General features: G+C 34.7%; 1 protein-coding gene across 2 annotated transcripts in view; it reads right to left on the bottom strand.

The window, feature by feature from the left end:
• DNAJC5B (DnaJ heat shock protein family (Hsp40) member C5 beta) overlaps positions 1-25,394 on the bottom strand; it is a 106,563-nt gene that overhangs the window by 12,439 nt on the left and 68,730 nt on the right. For both annotated transcript variants that reach the window (XM_074278795.1, XM_074278796.1), the window contains one exon: positions 4,463-4,676. In XM_074278795.1, the coding sequence (XP_074134896.1) occupies positions 4,463-4,676 (214 nt within the window). The remainder of the gene's footprint in view (positions 1-4,462; positions 4,677-25,394) is intronic.

The raw sequence follows: 25,394 nt of genomic DNA, 5'->3' as shown, positions 1-25,394 counted from the left end.
TAACAATGTAATCATAAAGAAAATCAAAAAGCCCATTTAAAAAAAATTAAAGTATGTCTTAGTCATTACAAAAATCCATAGGCTAAAATGAGTCAACCAGCCCATCCTAAAACCTTAGGATTACTTAATACTTAATATTTTTCCTCTCTTTGTTCCAGACTTGTGATTACATCTGTATTGGGAACTCTTGCTGTTCAAACTTCTTCTCCACTCAAATAGAGAATCCCTATGATTGTTGGAGAGTTGGCTGAAATGCCAATAGATTGTGACTCTTTCCCTCACACCCAAGCCCCAACTAATATGTTTTCATTAGCATCGGACTTGAAATAAGAATTTCCTGACTCCAAAGGGCTAAAAGGAAGTGGGGCAAGGAGAGGGTAGAGAAGAGAAGAAATGGGAGAGGGAAAAATCATTTATTGAATATTATCTTTAAAAACACTATGAAAATAGTTATTTTGATTGATCCTCACAATCCTAGAAAGTAGAAGTTATGATTATTCCCACTATACAGCTGAAAAAACTGAGACAGGCTTATCCACTATAGCTCTGACCAACATGTTGTCTTATTTTATTATAATTACTACTTTGGGAATCTTTCCTAAATGATGATACATTATACAATTGAACCATCTTTATTGACAATTGGTTTTTCTGATTTTATAAATTTCTCTTCCCTCCCCTAGCCCTAGAATCTTTTGAAGTATGGAAAAGGGTTGTCAAGATTCCCTTTTCTAAAGAAAGAAAAGAGGTAGAATGAATATAGTAGTGAACTGTCATTTGAAAAGAGAATAAACTTATATGTAGGGCAGAACTGGCAACAATGAAGATAGATTTATGGGGGAAAATTAAGATTGCTCCAAAATGAAATGATCTGCCTTAGAAAATATTCAATTCCAATATGCTCAAAAAGTAGTCAAACTGTGCATACCCTTTGATCCAGCAGTGTTACTATTGAACTTATATCCCAAAGAGATCTTAAGGGAAAGGGACCTGTATGTGCAAGAATGTTTGTGGCAGCCCTCTTTGTAGTGGCCAGAAACTGGAAACTGAGGGGGTGCCCATCAATTGGAGATTGGCTGAATAAATTGTGGTATGTGAATGTTATGGAATATTATTGTTCTGTAAGAAATGACCAACAGGACGATTTCAGAAAGGCCTGGAGAGACTTACATGAACTGATGGCTGAGTGAAATGAGCAGGACCAGGAGATCGTTGTACACTTCAACAACAATACTATATGATGATCAATTCTGATGGATGTGGCCATTTTCAACAATGAGACAAACCAAATCATTTCCAATAGAGCAGTAATGAACTGAACCAGTTATGCCCAGCAAAAGAATTCTGGGAGATGACTATGAACCACTATATAGAATTCCCAATCCCTCTATTTTTGTCTGCCTGCATTTTGGATTTCCTTCACAGGCTAATTGTACACTATTTCAAAGTCCGATTCTTTTTGTACAGCAAAACAACTATTTGGACATGTGTATATATTGTATTTATACTTTAACATATTTAACATGTATTGATCAACCTGCCATCTGGGGTGGGGGAGGAGGGGAAAAATTAGAACAAAAGGTTTGCCAATTGTCAATGCTGTAAAATTACCCATGCATATATTTGGTAAATTTAAACTATTATAAAAAAAGAAAGAAAGAAAATATTCAATTCCTCATCACTGGAGGTCTTCGAGTAGAGGCTAGATGACTATTTGCCAAGGATGCTGTAATTCCTGTTCAGACCCAAGCTAGAAAAATTGGCCTCTAAGGTCCCTTCCAAATAAACACAATAAGAACAGCAACAATTTTAATAGTGTTCCACAACACTGTTTTACAGCAGTGCAAAATTTATTTTTCCCCTTTTAGTGAAAGAGCACACTTACCTAACTTTTGTGATAACTTAGAAGAGATACTATAGATATCAGATTAGGTTTTAAATATTTAATGAATCTTTTAGAATGCATCAGACATGTACTCACTAAAGTACAAAAGATAACCTATTTGCCATCAAGTGTATAGAAGGATGGTGTGGTCTTGAGGCAAGAGAACTGGAGTCTATAAAAACTTGAGTTCTTATACTATTTGCTATACATATTAGTTGCTTGAGCATAAACAAGTCACTTGCCTTTTTGATGCATTAGGAAAAGTGTTCTTTACAGGGATATCAACTGGATTCGAATCCCTTTTCTGCCAACTTATCTGTGAGACTTGAGTACATATCACTTTCCTGAATCTCAAATAATGAGGGGATCGGACTTAATGACCTCAGAGGTTGGGGTTAGAATTCCATCTCTAAATCTGTAATCCTATGTTTTTAGACTGAGGAAAAATAATTAGAGGAAAGAAAATAATTAAAGATGCAAGGGAGAGAAACATGATGGAAAAGTTCCCATAGCAATCTTGAGAGAATGGGATCAGGAATACAGATTAGCCTTGCCTCTTTATGAGGCAGAAAGGAAGAAAGGAAAGACAAAGAAACAACATCTTGAGTCAGAGAAGGAAATTGAAAGCATACTGAATGGCCCCAATCTCAATCTCATTAGATTAAACCGTGAAATTAACCCATTTTCTTCATTAAACTATAAAGTCAGTCCCTAATTTACAAATCAGTTGTGTTTCAAATGTTCATTTATAAATCAAGTTGTGTGGCATGTTTCCATTCACAAGAAAAAAATATTAAAACGAGTATTTTTAGTAATGAAATAATGTATGTAATGCTTTTCAAACACTTTAAAGATCCAAATAAATGTTTTTATTATTATTCTCTACAAATCCATTTAAATTATAATTTAATAGAGCCAGAATAGTACAGATTTTGTAACATTATTCTATGTGAAACTTTATAAAATTATTGCTATGTAAAAATGAATTTAAAAGTCTACTAAGAGATGTTAAGAATTTACAGTATATGTCCCTCTGATGCAATTCCATATGTGTATACTAACCTATCCTCTCATCTTCAAACTGTATCTTCTTATTGGGACTCAACAGGTTTCACTTGCAGCAGAAGGGGAGGGTTCCAGGTATTCTCCAACTAAGACAGTAAGGGGTCTGAGATCCAGAAGCATTGGGAAAGGCATCATAACTGACATTTATATAACACTTGGAGATTTGGGAAGCATTTTACAATTATCTCATTTTCTCATAGCAATCTCATACACTAAATATTGTGGATATTATTACTATCCCTTCCCTTTTATAGAGGAAAAAATGGATTTCCTAAATGTTCATGAACCATGCCTTGCCTACGGTCATACAACTAGTAAGTGTCAGAGGCCAAGTGTTTTGAGACTCCATATTTTGTTTCTTCCACTATGTTATACTGCCTCTATGGTGCCTAGAGTGATATCCCTTCCTGGGGTGTAAAACTATTCCGTTTAGTGGGAGTTTAATAAGTCCCTTCTCATATGCCAGGCAATATGCTAAGTACTGGAGATACAAAGACCAAAATGATACAATTGCTTTTCTTCAATTGAGGGCTGTTTGAATTTCTTTAAATTAGCCTTTTATCCATTTGCTCATTTTCATTTGTGCAAGGTTTGTAGATAAAGGTAGGAATGGGAACCGCATCCAGAATGTGAAATTTGTTAAGACTCGTATCAGTTAGACTTGATCCCTGTGTGGATAAAAGCCATCAAGGACTTGACTAATAATAGTTTAGCCTACACATAAATATACCTATCATGACTGTAGCTATACCTAGATAGACAACCGTGTACATACGCAAGTATATAATGACCCAAAGCAACCATTATTACTTCTATTAAGAATACTTTGGAAATCAAACTTGGTGGCTGTGCATACAAGTGGATCCTAATGACATAAGGTTCCTAAAATGCAGATTCCCCCTCCTCCTGCTGTCTGTTTTAGTTCTCACTATACACACATATATACCTTTCACTTCCCTGTTTTTCTCTACTTCTTAATTCTTACCTTTCCTTCACTTCCTTTCTCCCATTCTCTCAAAGAGGGCTCAAGGTGAACGTATATGACACAACTACCACATACCATCTCTTTGATTATTGTTGTTTTTGTAGCCTGTGCTATATATAGCAAAGTACACAGCTAAATTTGTTCTAAAATAATTTATTAAGCAGTTGTCACACAAATGGAAATTTTTTTTTTTTTTTTTTTTGCCTTTGAGCGATGATTCACTTTTTATTTAGTCATTACTGGAGGGGAAGGGGGAGTCTGAATTAACCCAAAGCTCCAACTTCAAATATAATTAATATCTTGAAGTGTTACAAGACATGCTGTGTATTTTAATTGTTTGATCAATTAAAGCAGAAAGGAAAATTCCTCAAATAGCACCTTTTCAGGAAAGTGATACCTATGTGTGTTTTTGAGACTTGAATGACAAATATAGTTAAGCAAAAAGATTTAGAAATTAAAAAAAAAAACTATACACATCCAAGATTTTTCAGGAAAACTCTTCAAAGAAAAGAAATAGTTAGTCTCACCTTAGCCCACCAGCTGGACAGCATGAAGTAAGTGTTAACATTTTCCTCTCCAAACTGTTCTGCCACATAGAGTCCCAGGGACCCATACTTATCATAAATATTTCTCTTTGTCAAATCTGTCAATATAGTGTGAGCATTGTTGATCTCTTTAAACTTTTCAGCAGCCTCTGGATTATCAGGGTTCTTATCCGGATGGTGTTTCAGAGCCAATTTTCTTAAAAATGAAAAAAGAAAGAAGTAAAGATTCTATTTGATGAATCAACTCATAAATGGTTTATTTAATGGAAATGTTTTACATAACTAACACATGTATAACCTACATTAGACTGCTTGCCATGTCAAGAAAGGGGAAGGGAGGAAGAAAAGAAGGAAGGGATAGAACTTGGAACTCAAAACTTTTTTTTTTTTTTTTAAATGTAATGAATTGTTTTAATATGTAATTGGGGGGGGGATCCATTTTATTAAGAAAAATAAATGTATTTAAACAATGTGTTCCAAATAATTATATAGTCAAGACAGTATAGGACTACTATTGATATGTTTATCAAATATTTTACATATTATCTAATTTGAACCTCATAGCAATCTTTTAAGGAAGTGCTATTATTATTCCCGTTTTACAAATAAGGAAACAGAGCTGAGAGAATTTAAATAATTGAATAATCATAGAGCTAGAAACCATCTTAGAAGGTCATTTAGCCCAACCCCTCATTTTACATACAGGAAAACTGAGGCCCAGGGAATGAACTTGCCTGAAGTCATATAGGTAATAAGTGACAAAGCTGAAATTTGAACTCAGATCCTGTCTTTTTTGTTGTTGTTGTTATTGTTTTTAGTAGGGAAGGTGTGGGGAGAAGCATTGGAGGTGATTTCCCAGAGTCACATATCTAATAAATATCTGAGGTGAAATTTGAACTCAGATCCTCTTGATGCCAGGAAGGGTGCTCCTTCCATTGCATCACCTTATTGTCCCCTGTCAGCATTCTTTCTATTATTCTACAATCTTTCCCAGGATTACATATCTAAGAAGTGTCTAAAATGACATTTTCACTTAAGTCTTACTGATTCCTAATTCTAATGCTTTATCATTTTACCAAGATTTTTCTCTTAAAAGGAAGGAGTTAATGATTCTCTGAGGCAGAGGGCATTATCCGGCTTTGGCCCATAAAAAGCCTGGGGGAGTTAGCATGGTACATGTCCAGAATGTTACTTCTAAATCCAGACCCTTTGGGTTCATACTCTTCCTAAAACAACCTAAACCAGTCACTCAACCTTCCTTGGACCTCAGTGTCCCTTCCAGCTCTATATCCATGATTCTCTGTATTACAGGGACAGGGGGGAAGAGAACAAGGGCTACTATGTGTCCAGCATGCTAACAAATACATTTTGTAAGGTAGGTAGTTATCATCCTGATTTTACAAATGAGGAAATTTCCAGTCACAGAGCTAATATTTAAGGCTGACTATCCACTGCCTAGCCAGCTGTCTTAGCAAGAAGAGAGATCAGATTTATGGGGGATTAAAGAAGTGAGGGATAAAACTCAAATCTTTTGGCTCTCTCCTCTCACTCCCCGTACAATGGCTTCTCCCTTGATGCTCAGGGTCTCCTAAGTTCTAAGGATGGTTGAGAGCACATTTCCCTTGCTATCTCCCCATATGCTCCCCTTCATGAAAGTATTTTCTAAAAGATTAAGCAGCAGCCTAACAAAAGATCCTTCTGCTCTTCATGCAGCACAGCTGAAGTTATGTGGAGGATGTTACCTGAAATGAAGTGGCGTCCCAACAATATCATACAGACAGTTGATTCAACCATCAGTTAATTTGAGGGGAAAATATATCTATTAAACTAGGGTCTCTGCTCCTGATCCCTAGACTTTTGCCCGACCTCCCACCGTCTTGTCACTAGACCTATATGTCTCTGGAGGAGAAAGTGAGACTAGTGATTTTGCACTGTTCTCTGTCACTTAAATCCAATCTACTTCCATGTCAGGCCATTATCTCTCTGATGTCAGAGTCAGGATAAACAAAAACATCACCTTTTATTCCACAACCACTCCTACAGATTAGCAGATCTCCAGATTTTTGTTTTCCTATGAATTCAGATGCTTTCTCAAGAAGGTCAAATGAGTGACTTTTATTTCTCCTTTTCTTTCACTGGCAGCACGGTCGCTGGTACCATTCTGGTTCCTGATATTCAACATGAGGCACAATCCCATGATTTTTTGTTCTTAAAAATTTATAAATGTGCATAGAATCAAAGATAGCATATTTATTTATAAATGCAAAACACAGAATGAACAGGGCTGGTTGAGGGGGCCTATTGCTTGAAATGCATCATTTTGGTTACACTATAAAACAATCTTCTACTTTACTCATGATGAAAAATGCTTTCCAGCTGGCAAACAGCTGGGGTGAGCAATAGGGCTTCCTTTTACCTTTCCACTCTTGAGAGCACTGCTGTTGTGCTCATGGCAAGCTACTCAATCAATTTCTGTTGAAATTGAATTTGTAGAATTTTGCAGTGATTTTCCTGCATTTGAATTGATTATAATTCTTTGAAAAACACACATTGGATCCAATTATCCCTGTGTCCTTAGTTCCTCCGATTCTATTCAATACAACAAACATTAGGCATCTACTCTGAGCATAACCTGTGCTAGGAACAGGGAGAAATGCAAAGTTTAGAAAAGACAAAGTTCCTGCCTTCATGGAGTTTAGAGTTTAACATAGAAATGACATAGACACAGATAATTATAATGTAAAAAATAATGTGGACATTACATGGAAGTAAAGTAAGTCCAAGGGAGTTGACATTTTACCACTTAATCCTGAATATATTGTTGCCCCGTGGAACCAAGCAGCAACCCATATGCTATTAGTAGCTTGTCATACTGCACTTGCAGAGCATTAATTATGCTCAGAATCACAGAATTAGAAGGCACTTTAAGACCCATTTAGTTCAACCCAGACCCAAATAAGAATCTCTTTTATGATTGTCCTCTAGGTCTTGATTAGTGCTAATAATGAATCCTATTGGAAAACTGCATTATTCAGATTTGTACTTTTCAAATACATAATCATATGTAATATAAAAAGTGCTTTACATATATTATCTCATTTGATCCTTATAATATATAACATATATATAAAATATACATGATATATTTTTATAATTGGTCTCAGCCCAATGAAATATGCACTAAAATTTTTAAAAATACTTTTTAAAAGCTTCTTTATTTATGCAACAACATCAAAGGATTAAATATATATATATATATATATATATATATATATATATATATATACATTTCTGATTCAAGCTCATTACAAAAGTAATAATATTTTTAAAAATTTAAATGACTAAATATTATACTTAAAGATGATAATATAAAGGAAACATTGCTTTTGTCACTTAAATAGTTTAATAGTATAAACCAAATTGTTTTCTTTTTCTTTAAATCTTCATATGTAGGTTAAAGATAGCTTTATCTACATCCCAGCAAATTCGAATACTTACATTCTGATACAGCTCATCAAGCATAATTCGATGACCTGAGGCATTATCTAAAATCAGTAATGCTTTAAATGCAATATTGTTGTTGTTGCTATATTTTTTCAATAGATGAGCTAAAAATAAAGAAAATCATTCTTGAAAAGCAGCATTATTTGTCTGCCCAAGAACTGGAAGGGATTGGTATTGTAGCCTTTCAAAGTAAGGATTTTAAGGCAGATAAACATCAGTTTTAATTTAAAAAACTCCATTTTTCTTCTCCATTACCTCCTAATAAAAGTATTAGGTGATCTTTAGACACTTTAAATCCAGGTTGAGATTTTTTTCTTTCTTAGAAATGCAAATTCTAAAAGGAATCATTTCCCAGAGTAAACCTGTTTCATGAACATTAAAAAAAATTAATCTGTGTTTCCACCTTCCTCAATTATTTTCCTCAAAATATCAAGATATTTAGCTGCTTTACCTGAACTGGCCACCTCTGGTATATTAATGGTAGTATTTCTATCTAATCATTTTTCAGGATCTGTAGAATAAATAAGACAAATACAAGGCATAGGGCCTGTTCCTGAAAAGAATATGAATCCTTATCCAACTTCTTGATGTATATATACCTTTCCTTCTTATGCCTCTGCTATAAACTGACATGTAATTCTAAAATCTAATAGAGCATTGGTTTTCCTTTACTTTTAAACAGTTTGGATCTCTACCAGCTCAAAATGCAGAGAAAATTCAATTTTTTTCTTATGTTCTTTTAAATAAAGAATTGGAGGAGAGGAACTGATTAGCACTGTGAAATTTGGCTAACGTTCTGACTTTGGGACCTTCAGAAAGCTTTCTCATAGAAAATCATTCTAACAGAAATCCATGTTGAAGATCTGTCTCTTTATTTTTTTTAAGTTCAGGTCTACAATTTCCTTTATATGAGGAGTTCCTGATGTGAAAACTCCCTTCACCAATGCCAATCTGGAACTTAAAGTCTTAGAGAATTACTGGGGGAGCAGGGTGTATGAGGAGGGGGCAGTGAGAGTTGCCTACATAATCATATCTGTGCCTATCTGTGAAGATGGAAAATAAGTGGATATATTTAGTGAGAAAAAATGTTTTGAATCAAACTCCAAACTGACAAATTGCCATTGAGTTTTGAAGATGCTTTTTTTGTTTGTTTGTTTGTTTTTGTTTTTTGTTTGTTTGTTTGCTGAGGCAATTGGGATTAAGTGACTTGTCCAGGATCACACAGCTAGGAAATGCTTAGTGTCTGAGACAAGATTTGAACTCAGGCCTTCCTGACTTCAGGAATGGTTCTCTATCTACTGCATCACCTAGCTGCCCCTGAAGATCCCTTTTTCAACAGGGTCCCTTGTAGTCAAATCAGCAGCAAGAAAATGCTGAGACAAAAAACCGACCTTTTGCTTCCAGATTTTAAATGTTTATGCCCTTAACTACTGCACTGATCTGGGCTGGCTAAAACTGGCATCTTCTCTACCTTTACTACATACTACTACTTTTATTTCTCCTTCCGAAATTCAGAGATACTCTGAGATTACATGTGGTAACTAGTGATGTGGAGCTCAATATTGTATTGAAGGCACCATTATGACTATTTTTCTGCTGTTAAGAATGCTAGTTTTCTGAATTCCTATCTCCATTCTCACTGATTCAACTCTGAACTGTGCTTCTCCCCAACCTAGATCATATTATTTTCCCCTTGAAACAAAAGTGACAGAGACAAGATCTCTGTTTGCCATGTCCTGATTATGCTATTTTATGAGGTTCTTTGGCAATTCCTACTTCTTCCTTCCTAAATAAAGTCCCCATTTCTGCTCATCTGGTGCCATGAGGACCTTTCTTATTTCTGTTTGGTTGCTTCAAAAAGCCTGTTATTTTCTGCTAAAACTCTGATTTTTCTCAAAATTTCTCTCTTAGCAATTTGGAATTATGCCTAAACTGTGCATTTTCTTTGATCCAGCAGTGTCTCTATTGGGGCTGTATCCCAAAAAAATTTATAAAAAAGGGAAAAGGATCCACATGTGCAAAAATGTTTCTAGCATTCTTTTTTGTAGTGGCAAGGAACTGGAAACTCAGTGGATACACATCAGTTGGAATGGCTCAACAAGTTATAGAATATGAATGTTATGGAATATTATTGTTCTGTAAGAAACAATCAGCAGGATGATTTCAGAGAGGCCTGGAGAGATTTACATGAACTGATGCTAAATGAAATGAGTAGAACTAGGAGATCATTGTACAGGGCAACAGAAAAGTTTTGTGATCAACTTCAGGCCACTTCCAATGGATTTGTGATGGAGAGAGCTATCTGCACCCAAAAAGAAGACTATGGGGACTGGGGGTGGATCACAACATAGTATCTGCATCTTTTTTATTGCTGTTGGCTTGCTTTTTTTCTTTCTCATTTTTTCCCTTTTTGATCAGATTTTTCTTGTGTAGCATGATAATTGTGGAAATACGTATAAAAGAACTGCACATGTTTAACATACTGGATTACTTGCTGTCTGGGGAGAGAGGTGGGAGGGACAGAGGGAAAAAAAACTCAAAATATGAAGTTTTGCAAGGGTGAATGCTAAAAACTATCTTTGCACATATTTGAAAATTAACAACTTGTAAAAAATTAAAAACAAAAAAAATTAAAAGTTCCTTCTTTTCAAAGTTATTCTGCTACTATCTCAGGAAAACCCCTCTCTGACCTTCTTCCAAGGTCTGAAGTTTCAGGGCCTTGTGTGGAGAATCTATTAGGGAGCTCAATCAGAATGTCTATCCCATTGTGGTCATGGCCTCTGTGATTCTAGGAAGCAGTGGGAAAGGAACGTGGTAGCTGCTGCCAATAGGGGATCAAAACTGGACTTTTGATTTCATTGTTAAATGGAACTCCTAAATGAGAAACTTCCTCTGCCAATTGTTATTCAGTTTTAGTTGTGTTTTCTTAATTAGGATACTGGAATGGTTTGCCATTTCCTTCTCCAGCTCATTTTACAGATGAGGAAATTGAGGCAAATAGAGTTAAGTGACTTGTCCAAAGTCACACAATTAGTAAGTGTCTATGGCTGAATTTGAAACTCAGGTCCAGCAAATAGAGTGACTTGTTCAGAGTCACACAGTTAGTAATAAGTATCTGTGGCTAATTAGAGCACGGAAGAACTAGCAACAATTTTTGGAATATTGAGCAAAGGATTCTAGTGGCTAATTCCCAATATTAGAAGTTTTGGGGGAATTCATTTACATCAATCTTTGGGCTTAGCAGTCAATCTCCAGAACATGAAGCTGCTGGGACATCACCCCCATTACAAGAGAATACAGCTAGAATCATATTACTGAAGGCTCCCCACCTAGTTCCATTATTCTTTATGCATTTCATAACAACTTCTATGTTTCTATTAGAATATAAACCCTGTGTTATTTATAGTCTCATCCATTTATATTCTTGTCCTTATGAGAGCCCTTCATTCATCTTCCATTTGATTCTGGGCTGGACAGTGGGGAAGATGGTATGAATGGAGACCACCACCTGGAGACCACCACATTCCTTCTGTGCTTCTGATCACACATAATCAGTTGAGTAAAATTAGTGTCTGGTACTCCTTATTCCACTCATTCAATGGTCAATCAATCAACAAATATTTAATTAAAAGACAGATACTGTACTGAAGTATTGAAGACACAAAGACAAATTAAATGATTTAAACAAATTCTTAAGTCAATGAAAGGTAGTTAGGTGAACTTGTAATTAGGAACTCATCTAAATGAGTTCAAATTTAGCCTTAGATATATACTAGCAGTGTGGTCCTAGGCAAGTCACTTAACTGTTTACCTCAGTTCCTCATTTGTAAAATGAGCTGAAGAAGGAAATAGCAAACCACTCCAATAATTCTGTCAAAAAAAACACCTCTTCACCAAAAGAAAAAGAGCTGAACTATGAAGTGCTTAATAGTGATGAATCAAAATGTGTGTGTGTGTGTGTGTGTGTGTGTGTGTGTGTGTGTGTGTGTGTATAGGTGTCTAGTCTTTACTCCTGACAAAATCAGAATATTAAATGATATTTTCATTGCATCACTATAATCTGATAATTTAATAAAATCTTACTAATCTTGTATTTTATGTCAAGGTCAGTATGAAGAAAAAACAATTCAAAGCGATGCCATTAATGACTCTGTAATTGTCATAATTTTGTATCTATGTATGTGAGTTGGTTACTAACTCACACTTCTCTGTCCTTGGGATGGTAGAATACATACAATAGATATTCAATAAATGTCTTCTGAGTGGAATGGGCTTCCCTTCATATTAAGTTTTTTTAAAAAATTATTTATTTTTTAATACACATTGATTTATAAATAATGTTGTGAGAGAAAAAAAAATCAATGCAAAAGGGAAAAAACCATGGGGAACATTTTTTTAAAAAAGTGAATATATTGATTTATATTCAGTCTCCATAGTTCTTTATTCCAGATGTCCAAAGTCTATTAGGATTGTTTTGGATCACTGAACCACTGAGAAGAATCAAGTCTTTCATTCGTTACTGATCATCGAGTATTTTTGCTGTACTGTGTACAATATATTTCTGATTCTGCTTGTTTTGCTTAGCATCAGTTCATGTAAATCTTTCCAAGCCTTTCTAAAGTCAGCTTAATCATAATTTTTTATAGAACAAAAATATTTCATTATCTTCATGTTTAGTCATTCCCCAATTGATGGGCATCAACTCATTTTCCAATTCTTTGCTACCACAAAAAGATGAGCTTCCCTTCAACAACTGGTGAAATCAGTTTATAAATTAATAGAATGGGAAAGGAACCTTAGGGGCCATCCAATTCAATTCTCTCATTTTACAGATAATAAGGGCCTAGGATTGGACTGTGAAGGATGCTTAGGGATTTAGTCTGACTCCCTCCCATTACTTTTAAGGTGACTTGTCCAATAATACAAAGCTAATGAGGGAACTGGCTTTTGAACCCCTGTCCAATGAGTCCAAATTCAGTGATTTTTCTGCTACTTTGATTACTGTTTCTAAAATTCTATCTTGCAAATTATTCTTGGGATTAGGGATGGAGTACAGAGTAAGGACAACCTATTTAAGAACCAGTTTTCCCCACAGTACAGTTTAGTCATTTGAGAACTCCTCTGAATTCCTCAATAGAAAACTCACAAAAATGCATATTGTCTTAGAAGAAAGAGAAGGAAGAAAAGAGGACCCTGAACATCTCTTTCTATTCTTCTCTCTTTAGTATAGATCCATATTACATTCATTTTAGGGATAAAAAAGAACATAGGAAAGCTTCAATGTGAAGTAATAGGACTAACTCTGGGCCTTGAATAACCAGGAGATAGTTTGGTAGAGAATACCCCTTAACCCCTGAGCAAATCCACCTTTTAGTCTTTGCTCATTGTTACCCCTCCCCTTTGCCCTCAGTTTATAAAGGTTTTATTCTTTCAAAATTAAATAGAAGTTTTACCATTAAAAATCATCAAGACTGAGTTTGGAAGAAGCCTAAGAGACTCATTTATTTACAAGTTATTCCTTCCCTATTGCAACTTTCTCCATGGTGGTTTCAGCTAGTTAGCAAAATAAATTAAATGGCTATTTTTGAGGAGTTTTGTAAGATGCTGCAGACAATATGTGACAGTCAGTGGACAACATAAAAAAAAAAGTTTAGAAACTAAGAAATTTACATAAGATAGTATTATATAATATCAACATATTTTAATCTCTTAGCACCATAATAATTAAGACTTCTCTGGCACAAAGGAAAGGGCAAAAAAATTCACATTTTTTTTGGGGGGGAAGGGGTGGAAAACTGAGGGGGAGGGCAATAAGGAAGGGATGATTGTATTCAAATAGCATTTTTTTCAGCATCTTCAACTACTAAGTATTAGGGATACAAAAACAGAAGTTAAAAAAAAATTCTGCCCTACCTTGCAGTAACTTGAGACCACTGATAATATACAACACATTTACTCAGATAAGTAAATGCAAGATACTTATAAGAGTGAAAGAAAACTAAACCAGGAGCATAATATGAAGAGAAAAATGGGAGTCCAAAAGAGGTGACATGACTTGCCCACATAGATCAGCTAGTGACAGAGCTGGAGTGAAAACTTCCATTTTTTACCAGACTCATGAAAATTCCCCTTCCTCCCCAAACTGCATTGATCCCTTCCCCTGAGCTCCTTTATCAAGTATTGTCCATATTACTAACTTAGCATTAATATAGCCTGTCTTTTGTTATTATTTACTTTTGCCCATGTGGCCCATCTTCCCAACTATATCAAAGACTCCTCAAGACAGATTTTCTAGCTTTTTTCATAATTCTACACAGAGCAGACACTTCATAACATCAGTGTTGATGAAGATAGAAGGCCTGGGAAGGGAGCTTATAAGGAAATGGTTAGCCAAAACTGGGGGAAAAAATATCAGCCAAACTATAATCAGATCTGGATCTAATTCCAGTTGCACTGGGAGGAGTTCTGGTCTACTCCCTCTCTTACCTTTATAGTTTGTTATTCCAAAATTAAATCTCCCAAACTCTCATACTTATTATCTCTGACCTTGAATAAACTAAATTACTTCTCTGGTAAATGGATACTAACTGGGTAACGATGAACCTTTCACTTCATCTTTCTGAGACTCAGTCTATTGATCTGTAAAACTGAAGATTATAATAATTATAATCTCTACTTCATAGAGCTATTGTGAGGATCAAATGAGACAATCTATAAAAACTACTTTTTAAACTTAAACACTCTCTAAGTATTTGTTACTAATATTGTTATGTCATTATAGTTATTAAGGTAAGGGGATTGCACTATATAATCTCCAATTCTAATTTTATGATCTCTTTATTCTATGATAATCTATAATCTATTCACTGTATCCATAAAACTCTTAGGGTTAAACTCTTTTGCATCTCTCTGTTGTTGCCACTAGATTATGCCTTGTTTTAGCATCAATGCCTCCTGCTTTCCCTTTGCTTACCTACAAAAAAGAATTGGATTTTACAAAATGTTTTAACTAGCAACTCCATAGAAAGATATAAAAACATTACAGAGTCTCACAGAAAGGTCAGGGTACAGAGGATAGAAATATGATCCTGGGATGCTCCTAATCTCCCACAAAAGGAATAGCAAACTATTGGCTAAAGCAACCTGACCTTTGGTCTCATTCTCACATGGAGCTCTCAACAAGTTATCAAGGGATACTGCTTCGGTCAAACTCATAGTCAATACAAATCAAATTCTTTCCTCTTCTCTCTATGAAACTACCTTTAGTTTTTGCTTGATCGCTATGATAGAAGACTGCTTCCCACTTGATTTAATGAATATTGTATATAGCATAGTTTGTTCTCTATCTCTCTACCTCTCATTTCTCATGAAGAAGCAAGATTTCATTGCCCTTCTCCAGGACCACCTTTCTTTTTTTTTTTTTTTTCTTTTTGTTTTTGTTTTTTTATTTTTTAAGCCACTCAGAGTTCTTCCTCTTAATAATGATATTTGCATTTATAATGGGCAGCTAGGTGGTACAGGTGGATAGAATGCCAGGCCTGGAGTCAAGAAGACCTGAATTCAAAAACAGCTTCAGACATTTAGTAGCTATGTGATCTTGTGCTTAAGCCAGTTTGCCTCAGTTTCTTCATCTGAAAAGTGACCTGGAGAAGAAAATGCTAAAACACTCCACTATCTTTTCTAAGAAAACTCCAAATGGGATCGTGAAGAGTCAGACACAACTGAAAATGACTGAAGAACAATATTTACAATGCTGTAAATATTAACATCGATTGTTCTTAGTTGTACAAATTTTACTTATTTCACCTTGAGTCATACAACTCTTCTTGTGCCTTTTTGTATTCTTCAGAATACAGGTATCATATTGTACTGAACACATTCCATTACATTCATATGTCATCACTTTTCCAACTATTTCCCGACCAATGAATACACATTTTTTTCATACTTTGCTATACCACCCACTTTTCTAGAGTGATAGAAACTCTTTTGATATCAGAAGGATATCAGACTTAATATAGACACGCCAATTCAAAAAATTTTTAAAAACTACTTATTTTCAATAATTTAGAGATACTAAAGAAAAAAATCCCTGCCCTCAGGGAGTTAACAATTTATGAGTTTAAATTCTAAATATATCTGAAAATCGCAAGGATCCCAGTCCAGTCCTGAGTAGGGATAGGGATGTAGGAGAAGTACTAAAAAGGAAAGAATTCTTAAGGAGTCTTAGCCTAGTAAACTGCCTACTTCTAAAACCTGATTGGAACCACATCTTGATTATGATATTATATAACAAACAGATTCCACATAATCTATAAATTGAGAATCATCATGGAGCATGTAAAATATACTTCATGAGATCCTTATTGCCCACTTATTTCATCACATTTGCAAGTAGAATCCTTCAACAGTATCATCCCCAGTGATGATTAATATCGTCTCTGGGTATTGGGTGTCCATATATTTATGATTTCAGTCTGATGAGTTAAATGTGCACAACAGAAACAATTCTGTCTTTTGAAAAATTACTTTTTTCCTGATGTATTTAGTATCAACTACTGACCCCTAGTGGCAATGAAGATGACATCTCTTAATTCCATTAATTTTCTATCTCCACTTTCCCAGAAATCTACATAATCCTCTTAAAAAGTCACTTTGTTTAAAAATGTAGATTAGTATATAATAGTATCCAATGTAATCACCATTTAAAAAACCAAATTGTACTTTGATGCTTGGCTATCTTGTGATTTCATTGAGTAGGTATTCCCTCAAATGATGAGACTTAAAATTCATTCCCCCTTTCTCAACTTTAATGATTCTTGCCATGTCCTTCTATAAATCTTCCAGAAAGGGTTCACCCAGTATGCTAGAGGCATTCTTCTAGAAGTCTTGACACTGCATAGAGCACATAACCTTGATCATGCTACATGATTGGTACAACTCCTTGTCTGAATAGATATATTCCTCATGGAATTTTTTAGTCTCTTCTAAACAGTTTTTAAGTGAGTTAATATTTTGTAGTCTACTAATGCCCATCAGCATTGTAGTCTACTAATGCTCATCACCTTTTTACTTCCTTTTGGATGATGTTCAGTTTTGAGTCTGGTATTCAATGAATCACAGTATAACATAAATTGATTCTTTCTCTACTTCCTTAAGGCTAGGTCTGTTATATTTTATTCCCACTAGAGGTTATATGCAGTTCCCCAGAGAGGTTGAAAAGTCTCTTCTCTGTCATTTGGCTCAAGTCAATGATTTTCCATGGGCAAAGCCTATATTATAGTAGCCATTCAACATCCCTTGAAGAATATTGATTTTTGGATGGTAGGCATTCTACATCCAATGAGTTTTTCCAAGTGTAGATAGGTCAAACTCCTTTGAGTGATTATGTATATATTATTCCAAGCTTTGATAAAATCAGTACCATCTCATCTGTAAAAATGAGAAACTAGGGGAACAGCAATAGATAAGAGCACCAGCCCTCAAGTCAGGAGGATCTAAGTTCAAATGTAACCTCAGACACTTAACACTTATTAGCTGTGTGACCCTGGGTAAATCACTTAATTCTAATTGCCTCACCAAAAAGAGAAAGAGAGAGAGAATCATAGCCATCTGTCAAGAATCTCACTATGATATGGACCCTGTACTAAACATCTCTTAGGCTAGAGAAAAACACTATTTTTTGCCTTGTTATTTATAATCAAAGGGTCATCAAGCAAACTTATCCTTGTTGCTACAACTTACAGTGAATCAAATTATTTTAATGTGTGTATAAGAAAGTTGGAGCACAGGCCTTAAGGCACTTTGTTCCTTCTAAGCAAATACTTTTTAATAATTAATGATAACTAGAGTGGGATCATATATTTTTCAAAGCTTTTGGTCATTTGTGTATCTGTAATGATATAATATGCTATTGAATGCCATTTGAAAAAAATCCCAATTATTTCCATTCATCAAGGATGACCTTAATAAGTACATATACTGATCTTTTTAACATGTTGTAAAATTAGGAAAGTAGGTAAATGAGTTGGTGGTAATATTTCCTTGGTTCCTTTTCTTTTTGTTAATAATAAGGTTGAACATTTTATTCTAAGTCTCATATTTTCCCTTCTTTCAGATTTCTTGAGAATCATTTCCTTGAAACCTTCAAAACTGAATTATCTCTAGTACAGACTTTTGTTTTATATACTTGGCCTAGTTCAGCTGTGCTCATTTCTTTCTTCTTCTTGTTCTTGTTCTTGTTCTTGTTCTTGTTCTTGTTCTTGTTCTTGTTCTTCCTTCTTGTTCTTCCTTCTTCTTCTTCTTCTTTCTTCTTCCTTCTTCTTCTTCTTTCTTCTTCTTCTTCTTTCTTCTTCCTTCTTCTTCTTCTTTCTTCTTCTCCTTCTTCTTCTCCTTCTCCTTCTTCTTCTCCTTCTTCCTTCTCCTTCTCCTTCTCCTTCTCCTTCTCCTTCTCCTTCTCCTTCTCCTTCTCCTTCTCCTTCTCCTTCTCCTTCTCCTTCTCCTTCTCCTTCTCCTTCTCCTTCTTCCTTCTCCTTCTCCTTCTCCTTCTCCTTCTCCTTCTCCTTCTCCTTCTCCTTCTCCTTCTCCTTCTCCTTCTCCTTCTTCTTCTTCTTCTTCTTCTTCTTCTTCTTCTTCTTCTTCTTCTTCTTCTTCTTCTTCTTCTTCTTCTTCTTCTTCTTCTCCTTCTTCTTCTTCTTCTTCTTCTTCTTCTCCTTCTTCTTCTTCTTCTTCTTCTTCTTCTCCTTCTTCTTCTTCTTCTTCTTCTTCTTCTTCTTCTTCTTCTTCTTCTTCTTCTTCTTCTTCTTCTTCTTCTTCTTCTTCTTTCTTCTTCTCCTTCTTCTCCTTCTTCTTCTCCTTCTTCTTCTCCTTCTTCTTCTCCTTCTTCTTCTCCTTCTTCTCCTTCTTCTCCTTCTTCTTCTCCTTCTTCTTCTTCTTCTCCTTCTTTTCCTTCTTCTTCTTCTTCTCCTTCTTCTTTTTCTTCTTCTTCTTCTTTTCTTTATATAACACTGAAATTTTAGGGACTAAATATTTTATTTCCATTGATATTTATAAGAAACTATTGTAAAAATTTTTGTAGATCTTTTTCATTTTTTGTCTCCTCATTATTTTACTTTGTGTTTTACTCTTAAAAATCTTTGTGATAGTTGACTTAATTGACCAAAAATTCACCAAGCTTTCTATAAAATTTTCCTTCCATGCTACACCATACTTTTTTATAAGGTGATGATGCTTCTCATATTCTTTTACCACTTTTCTTCATGGAATTTTACAAATGAGTTTGTATTCAAAGGTACCATTACTCTTAATTGCTTTATCTTTCCACTTAACAAGGAGATCGAGTTTCTAGCACATATTAGGCACTTTAAAAATGTTTGTTGATTTTGACTGATGAGCAATTTCTAGGTACTTTTGGTCTTACTGTAGGAATTGACTTATATCAGTTAACTTCCTTAGGAAATGGGGCTATTACAAATTAATGAGTCTTTTTTATTGACTTCCTTTTGGGGATGGAGCATCTACAACTTGTTTAAATAGATCAAGTTGAAATTACCTTAATTAGATAGCATATGTTCTCATTTTTAGTCTTATCATTTGGCATTGATTTTGCTTTAACAAGTCTATTATCTGACTATAATCCATACAAACAGCTGTCAGAAATGATCTCACATTCATAAGTAAGCATTTTTAATTTCTTCAAATATAATCATTTTCATTTTTATTTATGATTTTGTACAATATTTATCATATCCATTGACTCCCAACTCTATTCTCAAAGAAAGTATTCATAATAATCAACTAGAAGATTTCTGCTTAGTTTATAAATAAGCATTTGGGATTCCTCATTTCCTCTCTTTGGATTATGATTTTCAGCATATCTTTCACTGTACTCTCAGTGAAATATTCACATCTGTACTGAAATCATCAAACATTTAAGTGCATTGATTGATTTAATTTAAATATTTTTACTGAGTTCCCTGCAGAATTTCTCTGCCTTCTTAGTCTGTGCAACAGATGTTGGTGCAAAAGCCACAATTATTTTCAAGGTAGTCTTTTTACAATCATATACAGTGTAAGGCAACCAAGTATCCCATGAAAGACGCTTCTTTTTCCAACACATTTTAATTTATTTTGTTAAATATTTCCCAATTAAATGCAAACGATTGTTAACATTCATTTAAAAAAAATTGGTTCCACTGGGAAATGAGTGTGAACTGTTTGCATTTTTGTTTTCCTTCTCAGGTTATTTTTACCTTCTGAATCCAATTCTTCCTGTGCAACAAGAAAACTTTTGTTTCTGCACACATATATTGTATCTAGGATATACTATAGCATATTTAACATGTATGGGACTGCCTGCCATCTAGGGGAGAGGGTGGAGGGAGGGAAAGAAAAAGTTGGAACAGAAGTGAGTGCACGGGATCATGTAAAAAATTACCCATGCATATGTACTGCCAATAAAAAGCTATCAAAAAAATTGCCCTCCTTTGAGAAGGCAAGCAATTTGATATCAGTTTTACACATGAAGTCATGTAAAACATACTTCCATATTAGTCATGGCTGAAAAAAAAAAAAAAAAACTCAGACAAAAACTCCCAAGAAAAATGAAGAAATTTAAAAGTATGTTTTAATCTGCATTTAGAGTGCATCAATTTTCTCTTTGAAGATGGCTATCATTTTTCATCATGAGTCCTTAGGAATTGTCTTGCATCATTATCTTGATCAGCATAACTAAGTCTTTTACAATTGATCAGAAAGGATGTTTCTTAATGGCTTTGGATAAAACCAACTCCACAAACTCCTTGATATGCCTCTCTAAGGAAAACTTGAGAGCCATATTTCCATTTAGCTATAGCTTTCAGTGTCTTCTTACAGCAAGAATGTCAGCATTCATGTGACTCAATTCCTCTAAGGCTATGTCCACTAGGCAAGGATCTCACACTTAAAGAGAACCAACAGCTAAGCTAATGCTTATAGAGTGCCAGGAATAGTGATTCTTATCACTTTTTTTGCCCATTTTCCTGCCATTTTGTAACTGTCACCATAAATCGTAGGAGGGTCACCTAGAACTGAGGAACATTTTGTATTTGTTTCATGGTTTGCCATAATCAGGGAATTAATCGATACTTTCTGATGAGTCTCTCTGCACTCACCTATGCTTATCTTTAGAAAGTATTAACAATTATAATAATGTATGAAAAAAGAGTGCCTCAAATGTAGGAAAGAAGACCACATGTATGGCTCAAAGGGAGGAAGAAGAGACATCTCTATTCTTTTTCTCCACCCCTACCCTTTCCAGTTTTCTCCAATGGAGACAAATTCCTGCCAGGAAAGGAAAGCGGAGGCTGCCCTGGAGAGCACCACTATGTTCTCAGAGACAAGCTGGGATTATTGGCTAGCAGTATTTCTATCTGCTTTCTCAAATGTTTTTCATTTATGGAATATGATTGAGTGGAAGGTAGGATTCCAAGCTAACCACATACCAATTCCTCCATGAACACATGTAGCAAAGAAGCCAATTTATTCAAATCATAGCAAAACAAGAAATCAGGAAACATAGGCATAGAAAATATACACCAGACAATACAAAATGAAGAAGCTCTCCCATTGGGAGCAAGATTACTCAGCTTAATCAAGAGAGATTGTCCTTCCTCTCACCGAGGAAAACTCCCCAGAGTCTCTAGAATAGCAAGTTGGAAATAGGGACATGATGAAGACTTCAAGATCCTTTCATGTCTTCCCAGATTCTTTCCTTTAGCAACTTTAAGTGGGATTAGTTACTCTATTTTCTCTCTCAAAGTTGAAAGCTGATGCCACACTTGAAGATTTTTATTTGGGGAGTCCCAAAAGGGAATTTCCTCTTGAATCACAAAAGGGGAAATGACTGAGAACTGAAATTTTTCTACCAACAAATCTGTTTTGCTTCTCACAAGGGCCAGGGCTTTTATCTCCAGCCAAGAAGTCTCATATTAATGGGCCTTAAGATAGGAATTACTTTAATAATAGCTGGCATTTACATATATTCTAAGATTTGCAAAGCACTTTGCAAATAGTACCTCATTTTATCCTCACAACAGCTCCGCAAGGTAGGTACCAATATTACCCCCATTATATCAGGAAACTGAGGCTAAGAAAAGTTAAATCCAAGACTCTATCCCACTGTAAGATGCTGCCAGGACTGTGTTTATAAACATCAGCCTGATGAATTCTGCCAAACTTTATACTTTCTATATATAACATTTGGGAAGCCAGAACCAACTCTATGACAAAATCTTTTGAAGTAGAACTTTGTGTAGACAAAAATCAACTCCAAATTTTGAAAATCTTAAATGTCAATAATGGAGGTTGATTTCAAGTAGTTTTCACCAATAGTCACTAACTAGCCCTTTGGGAATGTCCTATCCTAGATTTTATTCAACTATTCCCATAGAATTATAAGAGGGAACTATGAAGTTCCCTGAAAAAAAATGGACATTTTATTTATAGAAGCTTCATTAAAATATCCATTAATATTTCAATGAAATATAACTAATTGCATAACAAAAAGATATGTTGTAAAACTCCTCAAACCAATGAAGATTATTTCTTTGTAGAAATATAATGAATGTTATACTCAATATTTGAAACATAATTTTAATTCATTGGAGGATGGAATCCTAGGTTGGAAAGGCCATGAAGAGGTTGCCTGGTCCACCTTTTCTACACCTTATAAATGAATCCTCTCTATAGTATGCTCATATTTTGTTTTCCCATTTTGAGTAGTGGGGTCCTTTTTTTCTCACAAGATGACCTATTCCATTTTCAGATAGAATATATCCAAAGTCTAATTGATAGGGAATCTGTGCCTGGTAATGAGCTAAAATTGGGCTCCTTTTAATGTCTACTTTAGAACCTCTCTAGAACCAAGCAAAGTCTTTTTTATCTCTTTTGTTCATGAGGATGATTAGGATTTATGAGTTGTGACACTGATCTACCATAGCTATCCTTTAACAACGCCTTTTAGCAGCTCTTAAAATCTGTATCACTGGGGATTTGTCCAGCCATAAAGCTTCATTCAGGAATAAAGTGATACATATCAAGTGTCACTCTATGTGATTAAGGAGACAGCTTTTGGCCCCGCTCTGATATTTTACTGTAGAGTGGAGGTGTTACTGGAATCTCAGGTGCTATGCCATCTGAATTCAAGATCTGGTATGTTTTGCCAAAAGTGAAATGTTTCAAGTATGGGGCTGGTGGAAGATTGTGTACCTGTTATCTAAGGACCAGTCTAGCTAAGTGTAGAGAGAGCTTTACCACCAGAGGATTGGTTGGCCGTGCATTAATTTTTTTTTTTTTAATTGTGGCAACTCATGAAACATGGAGAAGCCACAATATATCCAAAAGAAAGGATATCTATAGCCCCATTCTTTCAAAATATAAATATAACAATACTTAAATGTCATATATCATGACCATTTGGTTTTAAGATTATGGACTGAGCTATTTTGCCTCATAAAACATACAAACACATATACGTGTAGAATAAAATTTCATCACAATAATAATGACAATTATAGTGATATAATAAATAGCATTTATATAATATATGGTCTGCAAAGCACTCTACAAATATCATAATTTTTTTATCCTCACAACAAATCTGGAAATATGTGCCATTTATTATTATTCCCATTTTAATTATGAAGAAACTCAGGCTAGGAAGTTAAAATATTTGTTCAGTCACACAACTAATAAATGTTTGAAGCAGGGTTTGAACTCAGGTTTTCTGGACTGATAGTCAAGTGTTCTATTCACTGTATCACCTAGCTGTCAAAAAGTCTAAGAAAGCATGCCCATTTGATATGATGTATATTTTGACTAAAATTTTGCTTCAAAATGCTACAAATCAAACATAAGATTTGTTTTATTAATTTTATAATTATAATTTTTTAACAGTACATATGCATGGGTAATTTTTTTACAACATTATCCCTTGTACTCCCTTCTGTTCCAAATTTTCTCCTCCTTCCCTCCACCCCCTCCCCTAGATGGCAGGCATTCCCATACATGTTAAATGTGTTACAGTATATCCTAGATACAATATATGTGTGTAAAACCAAATTTCTTGTTGCACGGTAAGAATTGGATTCATAAGGTAAAAGTAACCTGGGTAGAAAGACAATAGTGCAAACAGTTTTTACACTCAATTCCCAGTGTTCCTTCTCTGGGTGTAGCTGATTCTGTCTATCATAAGATTTTTAAAATAACCTAATAGATTCAATTCCAATTCTGTATCCAAAAATCTTAATTCAACTATTAATTGACTTGGACATGTATAACTTCTATAACAACCAGGAATACAAATTATGATGATGGGCTAGTAGAAGCAACTTAGAAGTTATATTAGATTTATGACCAGATGACTTTCTACATTGTCCAGTAAAATCACCAACAAGTAGAGAATTCTGTTTTATACATGGAGTAACTCACATCTGTCAGCCTCTATTCTTCCAGACACAGAAGGATGCTTAAAATCCTCCAGAAAAGTCAGTCACATACCCAGATGCTAGACCCAAGTCCCTCACTCTGGGGAATCCTTAAACACTGTTGTTGTTGTTGTTGTTGTTGTTGTTGTTGTTGTTGTTGTTGTTGTTGTTGTTGTTGTTGTTTGTGTGTGTGTGTGTGTGTGTGTGTGTGTGTGTGTGTGTGTGTGTGTGTGTGAGAGAGAGATTTGAACTTGACCCATGCCTTTACAATGTGAGTATATCCTAGTCTTGCCCAACTTGGACTTCTGAACTTTGAATCAGAATTATAGAATCTTCATTAAGACTTCAAAGCCTATCTAGTCCAAACAGAATCCTTCCTACAAAGTCAGCCCTGACAGCAAAACTTTGGCAAGAGGGAACTCTTTGATACACATATAAGATACATATGTGGCAATTAGAAGATAGTCTCACAGGAAACATGGACGATGTGGGAAAAATGGGAAAGGTCTTTTTGAAAAGAGTGGAATTTGAATTAAATCTTAGGCGAGAAAACCAAGAGGCAGTGGGGAGGAAGAAATAGGAACAGCCAGTATTGGAGTCAGAAGCCATGTGTGTTTGGGAAACCGCAAGAAGACCAGTGAATTGTGGAAGAAAATAAAGTATAACAAACCTGGAAAAGTTAGAGAAAAGATAGGTTGTAAGGAGCTTTAAAAACCAAAAATAGAATTTTATTTTGATCTTGAAGGTAATAGGGAACCATTGGAAGTTTATTGAGGGATATATGTATGTGTGTGTGTGTATGTGATAGACATAGTAGGGGTTAAATAAATATTATTTGAATGAATAAATGCAAAAATCATTGAATATATATGCTATAATCTTATAATGATATATATATATATATATATATATATATATATATATGTATATGCTATAAACTACAACTG

Source organism: Sminthopsis crassicaudata, chromosome 1 (genome assembly GCF_048593235.1).
Source record: "Sminthopsis crassicaudata isolate SCR6 chromosome 1, ASM4859323v1, whole genome shotgun sequence".
NCBI classification, from domain to species: Eukaryota; Metazoa; Chordata; class Mammalia; order Dasyuromorphia; family Dasyuridae; genus Sminthopsis; species Sminthopsis crassicaudata.
This window is presented reverse-complemented; position numbering and strand designations above follow the sequence as displayed.